This window comes from Phoenix dactylifera, unplaced genomic scaffold (assembly GCF_009389715.1).
Source record: "Phoenix dactylifera cultivar Barhee BC4 unplaced genomic scaffold, palm_55x_up_171113_PBpolish2nd_filt_p 000885F, whole genome shotgun sequence".
Lineage (NCBI taxonomy): Eukaryota > Viridiplantae > Streptophyta > Magnoliopsida > Arecales > Arecaceae > Phoenix > Phoenix dactylifera.
This window is the reverse complement of record NW_024068248.1, coordinates 49124-63720: the sequence shown is the minus strand read 5'-3', so window position 1 is coordinate 63720 and position 14597 is coordinate 49124. Positions and strand designations below refer to the sequence as shown.

At 38.1% G+C, this 14597-nt stretch overlaps 1 protein-coding gene across 1 annotated transcript; it reads right to left on the bottom strand.

The window, feature by feature from the left end:
- Nucleotides 1–1948: 1948 nt before the first annotated feature.
- On the bottom strand, nucleotides 1949–13836 carry LOC120107518. Its single transcript, XM_039120810.1, has 2 exons — nucleotides 13583–13836; nucleotides 1949–2519 (listed from the first exon to the last, which is right to left on the bottom strand). The coding sequence occupies exons 1-2, from the start codon at nucleotides 13834–13836 to the stop codon at nucleotides 1949–1951; spliced, it is 825 nt and encodes a 274-aa protein (XP_038976738.1).
- Between the last annotated feature and the right edge of the window lie 761 nt (nucleotides 13837–14597).

The window sequence follows — 14597 nt, the reverse complement described above, 5'->3', positions numbered from 1 at the left end:
ATCCTTAGAATTAGTTGCTAAAGTCCTCTTGAAAAATTGTAAAAGAAATCCAAAGAAAGATTCTTAGTCATGCATGGAAAGAGAGCTAGAGGGTAGTCTTGGCTGTACATGCATGGAAAGTCTTGTTAACCATCATGAGGAACAGAATAATTTTGGCTCTTTGGTATGTGAGCAATGCGAAATCTCTTTCTTTAAAGTAATTATATTTATGCAGATTAGTTCCCATGTAGGAGTTAGTTATTAACCATCACTCATTCAAAAAAGTTGGACAGAAAATGGTCAAAAATTATATGATCAAACTATTCGTTCGAGTGTTTATTAACTTCATGAAACATGGTACGTAAATCAATGTAATTTAGAAATTTCTTAATTATCGATTGTTTCATTAAATCAACTATAACGGTCTATTTGGCCATTCCTCTAGGAATATCCTACAAGAATTGGGACTATTGATTGACGCGTCTAAAGTCTCAGTTTATAACTATCAGGACTTTATCAAGTCCCATGCTAGAAAGATGAACATGAACATCATCTCTCTTTTTTCCTTCCATAGGATTCGAGCTGGAGGGGGTGTTAGATTAATATGGACTATTATGCACAAATAGGCTTCCTAATCCAATACTGAATAGCGGAAACATGCCCTAAATGATTGAATTGGTTGTCATATATCTTGTGAGCCATGAGAATCATAATTTACCTTAATATGCAAGTAATATAGCAAAAACTTCTTCTTTTTAATGATTGTCAGATAAGTGGGAATGATGGATTTAATCAACCAGTGCTATGTACTCGAATATATCATTATTGTGTAACTTGCATATGTTTCTATTGTATCCTTTTACAAAACAATGCAAGACATTTATGTGATATTTAGTCTTTTTAATTTCGTAGGGCGTATTCTATGGTGAATAGAAGTGTAAGGACCAGTTACTAATTGGGCTTATAGAGCACTTAAATTGTCTTATATAAACTATGATGCACAATACTTCTAGAGAAATAATAAGAAATATGCATCCAAGATTCAAATGGGAGAAAGAAAACACCCAACACAAGGAATTAATATGGACGTGTGCGTGCACACAGACTTTCCATTTAAATAAAATATTTGTTGACCCATTTTTAACCCATTATACCTGCATAGGCATGTTTTATGCAGATATTATGTATCCGCATATGTGACAGTTCCTTCATTTGTGTTTGGAAAAAATCTTATATTGTACCATATTATGCCAAATAAATATTTGTATGAGGGTCTAGTGTTGAAATAATTTGATGATTATATATACAAAAAGAGATGATTCAAAGCATAGAAGTAACCAGAATCAGTCCTTCCAAGGTTGTACATCGGAATTTCATCATGAACCAAGCATTTATAACCATGCAGGAGATCTAATTATTCCTCAAAGCAAATTTGTTATTAAAATATCTGTGGAGCATATGCATTCATTCTAGTCAGTCTTGAAAATGTATATATGCTTGATGAAAACATGAAAAATAATGTCAAAAACATGAATAGATCTATCATTCCTGCTTTGCAAATGTTTGAAAGCCACCTCTATAAATCTCTACTGGTATATCAAGAGAAATATCATATTTGAGGAAGTATGAACGATTCAAAAATGAATTTTTTTTTTTTTTCCATCTCAACTAACCAAGATCTCACTTATCACTCTCAAAGAAGCCTACTGATGGTAATGGCCCTAGCTAGAAGTGACGCCTATCATCTAACACTCTTTAAATAACAAGTAATTAATAGAAGATAAAACGAGGCGCCACATGTCACAGTTCTGCTCTCCCTTTGTTCTTTAATCCTACGTACCGCGACGACAAACTTACTGCACAAGGAAGAGGAGCATGAGCATCATATCAAACACCACCAAGAAGAGATGGATCGACACACAGACAGCCGATGATCATCGATCGGTAGATCGGAGAGACCGATCACCGCTCAAAAGGGTCCAGCTGGATCGAGCTGCTTGCAGAGTGCAAGGTAGGTGAGGTAGAGGACGCGGTCCTTGGCCCCGGTGCGGTGGTTCTTGGTGTGCTTGCAGAAGTACTTGAGTTGATCCAGGGTGCAACATCCCAGGGTTTGGCCTAACAGCATGAACAGCCAGTTGATAGATTGTTTCTTGGCCGCCACCACTGGGCGCATGCAGTTGGGCTGCCCGCAGGACCGGCAATCCGGGAACGCCGGGGTCATCCACTCGGCCGGCGCGCGGTCATGCATCCAATGCTTCCTCGCCCGGATGAACGCCGCCACCTCGTTGAACTTGGATACGAGATCGTAGGAGATGACCTGGGAGGCCTCGCAGCGCTTGCACTGTGCCTCGCCGGTGATGTTCGTGATGTTCTGAGAGAGAAGGTGGTTGAGGGAGTGGACGGTGGCGGGGGGGAAGGGCAGGGGGGTTGGCGGCTGCGGCGGCGGCGGCGGAGGGAGCGCACGCGGCGGAGGAGGGGACGGAGATGAAGTCGGGGAGAAGAAGAGGTGGCGGCGGGGGAGGAGGGGGAGGGAAGGAGTGCTGTGGTGGCCCGGGGGAAGGGGGGGAAAGGGGAGGGTGTGGGGTTAGAGGATTAGGGCGGCGGGAGGGAGGAGAGAGGCAGAGGGCAAGAGGATCGTCGTCTTCGAAGGCTTTCGAATCATCAGCATTCTTCCTTTTTCGGTCTCTTTCCCCCATGGTGTTCTGGAAAACAGAAGCAAATAAGAGAGAAAGAAAGATTGGCGTTGGTTTGGAAGAAGGTGGAGAAAGAGAGAGAATACGAAACGATTGCTATTGTTGGAAAAGGAGTCACGAATACAAAGAAAAAAAAGGAAGAGATAGCAGAAAAAAAAGGAAGGGATAGAGACGACGAGGAAAGAGAGAAGGGAGGAAATCTATTTGGAAGTTCAAATAAGCTAGTGCCGTAGGAGACACTTGGTAAGGGAGGGGATATTTATTTTGAAGTTCGAAATCTGAAAGGATATCTTAAATTCAGAAGCTAACCAACTAAAGGAGGAGAGATAAATATGGCTTTTGATTTTATGTTTAATAGAAGACCAGAGGGCGGTTTGCTTGGGATTCTACCAACAAACTAGCGCCGTGCTCTCTTAGAGTTTGTCTTTGACTAGCTGTGCTTTGTATTGATAAATCGAGCTAGTTTATATGGTGACGTAAACTATCTTAACGTGGATCTGTTCAAATTAAAGTTGTTTCTCGACTGTTTTGCTTTAAAGAAAAAAGAAAATCTTATCTTAGGCAGACATAATGGATCTCTCTTAGATTGCACACGATTCTTAGATTGGATCTTTGCGATCCGTGATAGCAATTCAGTTGCTTCAAACTCATCGTGAAAGAAGTAGCTGGTAGGAGAAGTTATGCAACTTCTACGAAGGGTCGCACTTGTTTCGGAGTTTATTAATATCTTTGGCTGTCTATTAATTTGCCATGCAAGCACGAGGAGAAATTAATTACTCTTGTTTGTTTATTAGGGAGCTATATCTGCAGTCTTTGGTGTTAATCTCTCTGTCATGTGCACCGTAAGTTTGTACAGGTCCTACGTAGTGGAAAGAGAAATACACTTGGTCCTACAGGGTTGGAGCGTGTTGTTCTTAGCCAACTCTTGGGCTCAGAATTCAAATAAAGTTCGGCTTGACCAATTAGCGAGTGGGCCAAGCTACGACTAGACTTCGCTTGCTTGAGTTATCTTCATTAATCTCACAATATAAATATATAAATAATTTACATATAATATATATTAAATCATATTTTTAATATTTTTATTTATCATATATATATATATTAATTATTATATATTATAACTTATATAATTTGAACTCTTGAGTTAAGGTACACTCTGTATAATCATCTTGAAATGAAAAATGATAATTTTGAAAGACATTAAGTTATTACAGAATCTCTTAAATGAGTTGTTTACAAAAATAAGATGTGTTCGAGCCTTTACAAAATGAGCTAAACTTGAGCCAAGCGCGCCATGCTTGATCTCAGTTAGTAGAGACTTTATTTCTACTATGCATCTAATATATAATGAACCACCGTTGCTAGCATGAAAGGAAAGGCAATTGACAAGGACTACATAATATATTGTACAAGTCAGATCTGATCTATGCTTTTATTGGATGACCCATAAGTAGGCATGAAAAAGCCTAAATCACCATTGTGGCATAGTAAATATTGTACATTTCTAAGTGTCGCCTCCAATTTCAGGAGTAGTGATTACAAGATTCGGGTGTTCGGAAGAAAATTACATGGATCGCATGGTGCGAGCCAAACATGCTTTCTTCTTAATTAATTTTGTCTTGCCTCTGATTTGCATAGGACCTGTCCGGTATAGCACCACTATGAGATACAAAAAAATATAGGACAATGGTTAATGCTCCCACTATCCTGCTGCCAACTGCGTTTGTGTGGAGTTTACTAAATAATTTTGGCACTAACCTATACTTAGAGATAAAAAAGTATCTTGTGGAATTGAGGATTCCACATGCTATAGCAGTGCGTTCAAGAGTCCTTGTAGAATTTCGATGGACAACCACGCATTAGGTTTTTAAAATACAAACTGAATGTAAAAAGTTATGAAGATTTTTTTTTGATGGAAATTGGAGGAAATGAGAAACTTCCCTCTATTTATTTATGGAGAATGTACTAATAATTACAAAGGATGTGGAGAAGGATGATAGAGCAAAAGTGTGAGGACCCGTGCGGGCGTGTGTTTCGTCCCACATCGGTTATTCGCTGGGTAGATCTTGGGTATTATACAGGATCAAGGAACCCAAATAGTAACTTCCGGCTAGCCATTTGGGTGAGATCCTGGGTTGTTGCAAATGGTATCAGAGCGGACCCGACCCATAATCTATGTGGACTAGGGGACACTGCAGCACGGATCCATTGGGGCTAACCATGAGCCGATCGTGGTGTTTGTGATTAGATTTGAATGGATTTGTATCCTTAGCCTGACGAGGACGTCAGGGCTTGAACGGGGGGAGTATGTGAGGACCCGTGCGGGCATGTGTTTAGTCCCACATCGGTTATTCGTTGAGTAGATCTTGGGTATTTATACAAGATCAAGAAATCCAAATAGTAACTTCCGGCTAGCCATTTTGGGTGAGGTCCTGGGTTGTTGCAGTAAGTTTGTACAAGTCCTACGTAGTGGAAAGAGAAATACACTTGGTTCTACAGGGTTGGAGAGAGTTGTTCTTAGCCAACTCTTGGGCTCAGAATTCAAATCAAGTTCGGCTTGACCAATTAGCAAGTGGGCCAAGCTACGACTAGACTTCGCTTGCTTGAGTTATCTTCATTAATCTCACAATATAAATATATAAATAATTTACATATAATATATATTAAATCATATATTTAATATTTTATTTATTATATATATAATTATTATTATATATTATAACTTATATATATAATTTGAACTCTTGAATTAAGGTATAGTCCGTATAATAATCTTGAAATGAAAAATGATAATGTTGAAAGACATTAAGTTCTTACAGGATCTCTTAAGTGAGTTGTTTACAAAAATAAGATGTGTTCGAGCTTTTACAAAATGAACTGAACTTGAGCCAAGCGCACCATGCTTGATCTCAGTTGGTAGAGACTTTATAATATGACAATTGTGAGTCACAGGCAATGGCAACTATAGCAAGGGTTGGGAGAGAAGTTTGCAGCGAGAAGAGCATCGCCTGGCTTTATGTCATAATGTAATATATCCTTTGCTTCCACCCTTCATGCAAGTACCTAATTCCCTTAGCAGTCCCAATTGCTATTTTCATTGAACAAGTATTAGTCGAGTGATCCATTCTCCATGTATTCATGCACCAGAGCTTTGACTGTTGTTTCAAAGCAAAATCCATAGAGCCTGACCAGGTTGATGTGGTAAATTGTAGAGCTTTATGGAATCGAAAAGCTCAATCTAGATTTCCATAAAGATCTAATTTTGAATTATAGAGACTTTTTCGATTTTAGTTGCTAAATCATCTTAAATTGTAAAAGAAATCCATAGTAGAATTCTTAGTCATGAATGGAAAGAGAGCTAAAGAGTAGTCTTTGCTGTACATACACGGAAAGTCTAGTTAACCATGAAGGACAGGATAATTTTGGCTTTTTGGTATGTGTGCAATATAAAATCTCTTTTTCTAAAGTAATTATATTTATGCAAAACTAGTTCCTATATAGGAATTAGTATTTAACTGTAAGTAAATCATTGTACTTTAGAAATTTGTCAATTATTGATTGTTTCAATTAATCAACATTAAGGGTATGTTTGGCCATTCCTCTAGGAATATCCGGCAAGAATTGGGACTATTGACCGGTTTACAGTCTAACTATCAGGACCATATCTGCACCATGCTAGAAAGAAGAACATGAACATCTTTTTTTTTCCTCCTATAGGATTCGGGCTGGAGGGTGTGTTAGATTGACATGGGTTATTATGCACAAATGGGCTTCCTAATCCAGCAATGAATATAGCAGAAACATGCCCTAAATGATTGAATTGGTTGCACTATATCCTATGAGTCATGAGAATCATAATTTACCTTAATATGCAAGTTATATATCAAAAACTTCATTTTTTTTTTAATGATTGTTATATAAGTGGGAATGATGGTTTTAATCGACCAGTACTATGTACTCGAATATATCATTACTATGTTTCTATTATATAGTTTTACAAAACAATGCAAGACATTGATGTGATATTTACTATTTTTAATTTCGCAGGACCATATTCTATGTTGAATAGAAGTGTAAGGGACTAGTTACTAATTATAATTGGGCTTATAGAGCACTTAAATTATCTTATATAAACTATGATGCACAATACTTCTAAAGAAAACCCAACAAAAATTACAAGGAACTAATATGGACTCGTGTATGTGCACACATAGACTTTCCATTTAAATAAAATATTTGCTGATCCATTTTTAGCCTGTTATACTTGCACATACGCAGATATCATGTATCCACATTTATCACAGTTCCTTCATTTGTGTTAGGAGAAAATCTTATATTGTACCATATTACGCCAAATAAATATTTGTATCAGGATCCAATGTTGAAATAACTTGATGATTATATATACAAAAAGAGAAGATTTAAAGCATAGAAGTAACCAGAATCAGTCGTTCCAAGGTTGTACATCGAAATTTCATCATGAGCCAAGCATTTGAAACCATGCAGGAGATCTAATTATTACTCAAAGCAAATTTTTTATTATAATTTCTGTCGAGCATATGCATTCATTCTAGTCAGTCTTGAAAATATATATATGGACAATGAGAACATGAAAAATAATGTCGAAAACATGAATAGATCTATAATTCTTACGTTGCAAATGTTTGACAGTCACATCTATAAGTGTCTACTAATATATCAAGAGAGATATCATATTTGAAAAAGTATGAACGATTCAAAATTGTCTTCCATCTCAACTAACCAAGATCTCACTTATCACATTCAAAGAAGCTTCATTTCCACTTATGGTAACGGCACTAGAAGCGGCACCAATCATCTAATACTCTTCATAACAAGTAATTAATAGTAGTAGTATAGTTTCATAAGTAACTCCAAAAGAGCGAAAGGAAGCAGAAGATACAACGAGGTGCAACATGTCACGTTCTACTCTCCCTTTGTTCTCTAATCCTACATATATACCACTTACTGCACAAAGAAGAGAAGAGCATTAGCATCATATCAACACCACCAAGAAGAGATGGATCGGCTAACAGACAGCCAATGATCATTGATGGGTGGATCGGAGAGACCGATCACCGATCAAAGGGTCCAGCTGGATCGAGCTGCTTGCAGAGTCCAAGGTAGGTTAGGTAGAGGACGCGGTCCTTGGCCTCGGTGCAATGGTTCTTGGTGTGCTTGCAGAAGTACTAATCTTGCACTTAAAACTTTCATATCCATGTATCACCTAGAGTTATATGCCTTTCTTCTACAGTTTTCTAGCATTCATTTATGGAATGTCACAAATTTCTTATTCTCTCTTATTCACTTTTATGTACGATAGTCCAATTGTGCCGATTGGTACAAGTCCTCGGACAGATGTACTTCTAAAAGCAGAAAATGCAACTTTGAAGCTGGGGGATGCATTCTAAGGCTAGCAGGGCTTTATATATCCTTACATAATGCTATAGGCTAAGGTTCGTCGGGTCGGTGCATATAGCCCAATACCATATTGGTGCCAAGCCAATACTTGGTATGGGGGGTTTACTAAGTGCAACACACTGAGCTAACTTGTATTGACATTATACCAACATGGTACCGATAGGGTATTGAAACTGGTATTGCGAACCTTGGTTATTGGCTATATTACGAGGCAAGAATGCATGCATGCGAACACGAAAGCAAGCACATACGCAAGCAATCAAGAAAGCAAGCACCATTTGGCATTATTTTCATAGCCAATGACACGAAGCAGATAGAGGTGCTCATGTTTATTGGTTAAAGAAAGGATCCGTTGATGCTTGTCAGGATCATATACTAAATCTTATTCATTATGAGGTTACAGCCTTCTTGGTATCAGTAGTTTTTATAAATCAATGTTTTGTTGATGATTATGATGTAATATCTGAAACAGTGCTGGTTATTTCTAATGTTGATGTTGTTTTATTTGTTTTATGATACTTCCATATATCATATACTAAATCTTTTTTAATTACTGTGAGGTCACAACCTTCTTTGTTACAGCGGTTCTGCAAATTATAGTATTGTTCTGATGATTATGATATGGTATCTGAAATAATGCCGGTTATTTATGCTTTTTATTTTTTAATCATTTGCGTTCTGCAAATTATAGTATTGTTCTGATGATTATGATATGGTATCTGAAATAATGCCGGTTATTTATGCTTTTTATTTTTTAATCATTTGTACAATATTGCTATAGATTAAATAGGGACACACTGGCACATTTTCCACAAAGTAGAACAAAAATCAATGCATAAAGAAGTTGTTTTCTTGCATGGTTCTTTTAATATTTTTTCTGTAATTTCCTGTTACGTTATGACAGTAAGTTTTCTTAATTTAAAATATGAACAGTTTAAGCATGTTCCGTATTTCAGGATTGGGATTATAGGATTTATTCGTGCTTGATAGTTTAAATTCTTTTCTTGTTTATTTTGAACTTTGAAATCAAATCTAGCATTCATATATTCAGTTTCTCTGTCCCCATGACCAAGTGTAGGGATCTTTTTTAACAGGATGCTGCTTCCCTCTTTTTTTAGCATTCATATATGTATCTGTTCCCTGCCAAATGGATTATTGTAGTTATTATAATGGTCGCATATTGCTGGTTTGTTCATCATCCACTCGTTTCCTCTCTGCAGGCAAGAAATAATAGATTTTGTGAACCAAAGTGGAAAATTTAGCAAGAAGTTCCAGGGTTTTACGGTCAAGTACCTACTTTTTTTTATTTCATTTCCCTGTAAAAGTTGCAATCCTCTTTCTGCAGGCCTTTCAATTGAAATGGATATTTCAATTTCCAGGCACTGATGGTCCTTTAGGGAAGAGGAAGGATAACTCCAGAATTTTGAGGCAAACAGACTGAGGTGGTTCTTTTGCTGTTTCATTCCAAGTGTCCGAGTAAATGTCATTGAATGGATTTGCTAAAGTATTCCTCTTTAGGGCTACTTCTAATATTATCTTGAAGCTTTCCACAAGTCCACATCTTACCACACAACGTTCATGTTACTTTAGATCTTTGCCCTTTTTTGACAACCTTCTACATAAATTGAAGCACCCCTCTTTAGTGGAGTATAGGCAAACAAAACATATTTGAGATCAAAAAACAATGTTTCAAATTATTTGTGCCCCTATCAACCTGCACCAAAAAGACTTTCCAACAAGCAGCATCCCCTTACAAATACTTGACAAGAATCACATAATAATTTCAAACTCTTCTTTGGTGTAATTTATTTATTTAAAAATCTCTTAGTTCTAAAGCTGGAACATGCAAGAAAACTTTCCTATATTGACACATACAAGGACATGAAAGTGACAAATGTCCAGTTTAAATAAGGAAATTCTGGGTTTATCAGTTCCACTTTTCGATATTCAACTCACGATAAGTGGAAGAAACTATATCACAGTTCTTGTTCTTGCTATATTTGTCTCTCTATGTGGCAAAAATCAAAGAGTTATACTCAGCATGCTTACATATCAATCTACTTGGGCCAGACTAAGGAGGAGGAGGAGGAGGAGGAGGAGGAGGAGGAGATCAATAAAGAGACTAACAGAAATTTGCCGCACTCAATAGCCGCAGAGTTCCATCAAAAATAAAAGAGGAAGGGAGGAGAAGGAAGCAGGAGATCGATAAAAAGAGACCAGATAGAAACTTGCTGCAATCAATACCACTGTTGTGACTAGAAATATCTTTTGAAAAAAAGAGAATCGATGGAGAAACAAAGTAGACAGGAAAGGGGAAAGATAAGAAAAGGAATCAAACAAGAAAAAAGTACAGAGAAAAAGGATGAAGATAGGCTAGTTATTCTTCATAGTGGAAAGATGAGAAGAGAAGCAGATCGAAGATTGACAGAAAAGAATAAGGGAAGAAGGAAAATGGATACTGGGTGTTTTGATTGGGTTTATGTCTAGCTAATTTGAAAGACAGAGTAAACACAAGCTAGTGTTCAAAAATAATGACACAACACAGCTTTATCTTGAAATCATAGATATAAGTGCTGGTCAGTTCAGCACGCAATGGCACGACATGGCATGAGAAGCATGAGTACAAAAGAGATGTAACAAGATTAAGAAGGTTTGACAAACAGAAAAATTCAACCTGAGGTTCTGTAAACTTGATTCCAGGGCTGGCAGCAAGACCAGCCAAGTCATGCTCCATGTATTCGAACACCAGATACAAACTACAAGACATCCTGGAGGTCACTAAACCCTCCAATTTCACTACATTGGGGTGATCCAACCGTCGCAGTATGATGATCTCTCTGGCCATAAATTTCAAGCTCTCCGGCTCCAATATAAGGCAGAAAATAGTTCATCCCATGAATGCAAAAAACGAATGGCGGATCTTCAGATTTTGGATTACCCCAGCATGCGGTTTGCAGCAGCCAATGCTTAGATTTTAATGGATGTTCCAATCCAGATATCTAAGTAGTTGCATTCAAGATTTTGTGTTTCAACTCTATCGACAAGTAAAATCTAACCCTGAATAATTGTTCTGTCTTTAGGTATGCCAAAAGAAGAAAAGAAAAGAAAAGGAAAAACAGCAGCACTAAATGTCATCTATTTTTGCTTCCAGGTTCTAAAGCTAATTCTAACTAAAGTTGTTGCTATATCCATCAATATGTAACGTTACAAAAATTCAGCAGTCAAATGACTTCCATTATTGCCACAAACCTAAAAGTTTCCTCATGGTGAGGTTTAATGTCTCGAATCGGACGTTCAATTTACCATAAAAGTTCACACTATTCTTCCACTGATCCCCCAAACTGGCTTAAAAAAACACACACACACAACAAGAAAGAATCTAATTAGCTAAAAAACCAATGAAACAATTACTGATCTTCCCCAGCCCCCTAACATCTGAGAAATTCACCAAAAAAACACGGATGATCTATTCTTCTCCATTTTTCCCACATGAAAAAAAATAAACTAAATCCTGGAAGCGATAAAATCCTTAGAATTAGTTGCTAAAGTCCTCTTGAAAAATTGTAAAAGAAATCCAAAGAAAGATTCTTAGTCATGCATGGAAAGAGAGCTAGAGGGTAGTCTTGGCTGTACATGCATGGAAAGTCTTGTTAACCATCATGAGGAACAGAATAATTTTGGCTCTTTGGTATGTGAGCAATGCGAAATCTCTTTCTTTAAAGTAATTATATTTATGCAGATTAGTTCCCATGTAGGAGTTAGTTATTAACCATCACTCATTCAAAAAAGTTGGACAGAAAATGGTCAAAAATTATATGATCAAACTATTCGTTCGAGTGTTTATTAACTTCATGAAACATGGTACGTAAATCAATGTAATTTAGAAATTTCTTAATTATCGATTGTTTCATTAAATCAACTATAACGGTCTATTTGGCCATTCCTCTAGGAATATCCTACAAGAATTGGGACTATTGATTGACGCGTCTAAAGTCTCAGTTTATAACTATCAGGACTTTATCAAGTCCCATGCTAGAAAGATGAACATGAACATCATCTCTCTTTTTTCCTTCCATAGGATTCGAGCTGGAGGGGGTGTTAGATTAATATGGACTATTATGCACAAATAGGCTTCCTAATCCAATAATGAATAGCGGAAACATGCCCTAAATGATTGAATTGGTTGTCATATATCTTGTGAGCCATGAGAATCATAATTTACCTTAATATGCAAGTAATATAGCAAAAACTTCTTCTTTTTAATGATTGTCAGATAAGTGGGGAATGATGGATTTAATCAACCAGTGCTATGTACTCGAATATATCATTATTGTGTAACTTGCATATGTTTCTATTGTATCCTTTTACAAAACAATGCAAGACATTTATGTGATATTTAGTCTTTTTAATTTCGTAGGGCGTATTCTATGGTGAATAGAAGTGTAAGGACCAGTTACTAATTGGGCTTATAGAGCACTTAAATTGTCTTATATAAACTATGATGCACAATACTTCTAGAGAAATAATAAGAAATATGCATCCAAGATTCAAATGGGAGAAAGAAAACACCCAACACAAGGAATTAATATGGACGTGTGCGTGCACACAGACTTTCCATTTAAATAAAATATTTGTTGACCCATTTTTAACCCATTATACCTGCATAGGCATGTTTTATGCAGATATTATGTATCCGCATATGTGACAGTTCCTTCATTTGTGTTTGGAAAAAATCTTATATTGTACCATATTATGCCAAATAAATATTTGTATGAGGGTCTAGTGTTGAAATAATTTGATGATTATATATACAAAAAGAGATGATTCAAAGCATAGAAGTAACCAGAATCAGTCCTTCCAAGGTTGTACATCGGAATTTCATCATGAACCAAGCATTTATAACCATGCAGGAGATCTAATTATTCCTCAAAGCAAATTTGTTATTAAAATATCTGTGGAGCATATGCATTCATTCTAGTCAGTCTTGAAATGTATATATGCTTGATGAAAACATGAAAAATAATGTCAAAAACATGAATAGATCTATCATTCCTGCTTTGCAAATGTTTGAAAGCCACCTCTATAAATCTCTACTGGTATATCAAGAGAAATATCATATTTGAGGAAGTATGAACGATTCAAAAATGAATTTTTTTTTTTTCCATCTCAACTAACCAAGATCTCACTTATCACTCTCAAAGAAGCCTACTGATGGTAATGGCCCTAGCTAGAAGTGACGCCTATCATCTAACACTCTTTAAATAACAAGTAATTAATAGAAGATAAAACGAGGCGCCACATGTCACAGTTCTGCTCTCCCTTTGTTCTTTAATCCTACGTACCGCGACGACAAACTTACTGCACAAGGAAGAGGAGCATGAGCATCATATCAAACACCACCAAGAAGAGATGGATCGACACACAGACAGCCGATGATCATCGATCGGTAGATCGGAGAGACCGATCACCGCTCAAAGGGTCCAGCTGGATCGAGCTGCTTGCAGAGTGCAAGGTAGGTGAGGTAGAGGACGCGGTCCTTGGCCCCGGTGCGGTGGTTCTTGGTGTGCTTGCAGAAGTACTTGAGTTGATCCAGGGTGCAACATCCCAGGGTTTGGCCTAACAGCATGAACAGCCAGTTGATAGATTGTTTCTTGGCCGCCACCACTGGGCGCATGCAGTTGGGCTGCCCGCAGGACCGGCAATCCGGGAACGCCGGGGTCATCCACTCGGCCGGCGCGCGGTCATGCATCCAATGCTTCCTCGCCCGGATGAACGCCGCCACCTCGTTGAACTTGGATACGAGATCGTAGGAGATGACCTGGGAGGCCTCGCAGCGCTTGCACTGTGCCTCGCCGGTGATGTTCGTGATGTTCTGAGAGAGAAGGTGGTTGAGGGAGTGGACGGTGGCGGGGGGGGAAGGGCAGGGGGGTTGGCGGCTGCGGCGGCGGCGGCGGAGGGGAGCGCACGCGGGCGGAGGAGGGGACGGAGATGAAGTCGGGGAGAAGAAGAGGTGGCGGCGGGGGAGGAGGGGGAGGGAAGGAGTGCTGTGGTGGCCCGGGGGAAGGGGGGGAAAGGGGAGGGTGTGGGGTTAGAGGATTAGGGCGGGCGGGAGGGAGGAGAGAGGCAGAGGGCAAGAGGATCGTCGTCTTCGAAGGCTTTCGAATCATCAGCATTCTTCCTTTTTCGGTCTCTTTCCCCCATGGTGTTCTGGAAAACAGAAGCAAATAAGAGAGAAAGAAAGATTGGCGTTGGTTTGGAAGAAGGTGGAGAAAGAGAGAGAATACGAAACGATTGCTATTGTTGGAAAAGGAGTCACGAATACAAAGAAAAAAAAAGGAAGAGATAGCAGAAAAAAAAGGAAGGGATAGAGACGACGAGGAAAGAGAGAAGGGAGGAAATCTATTTGGAAGTTCAAATAAGCTAGTGCCGTAGGAGACACTTGGTAAGGGAGGGGATATTTATTTTGAAGTTCGAAATCTGAAA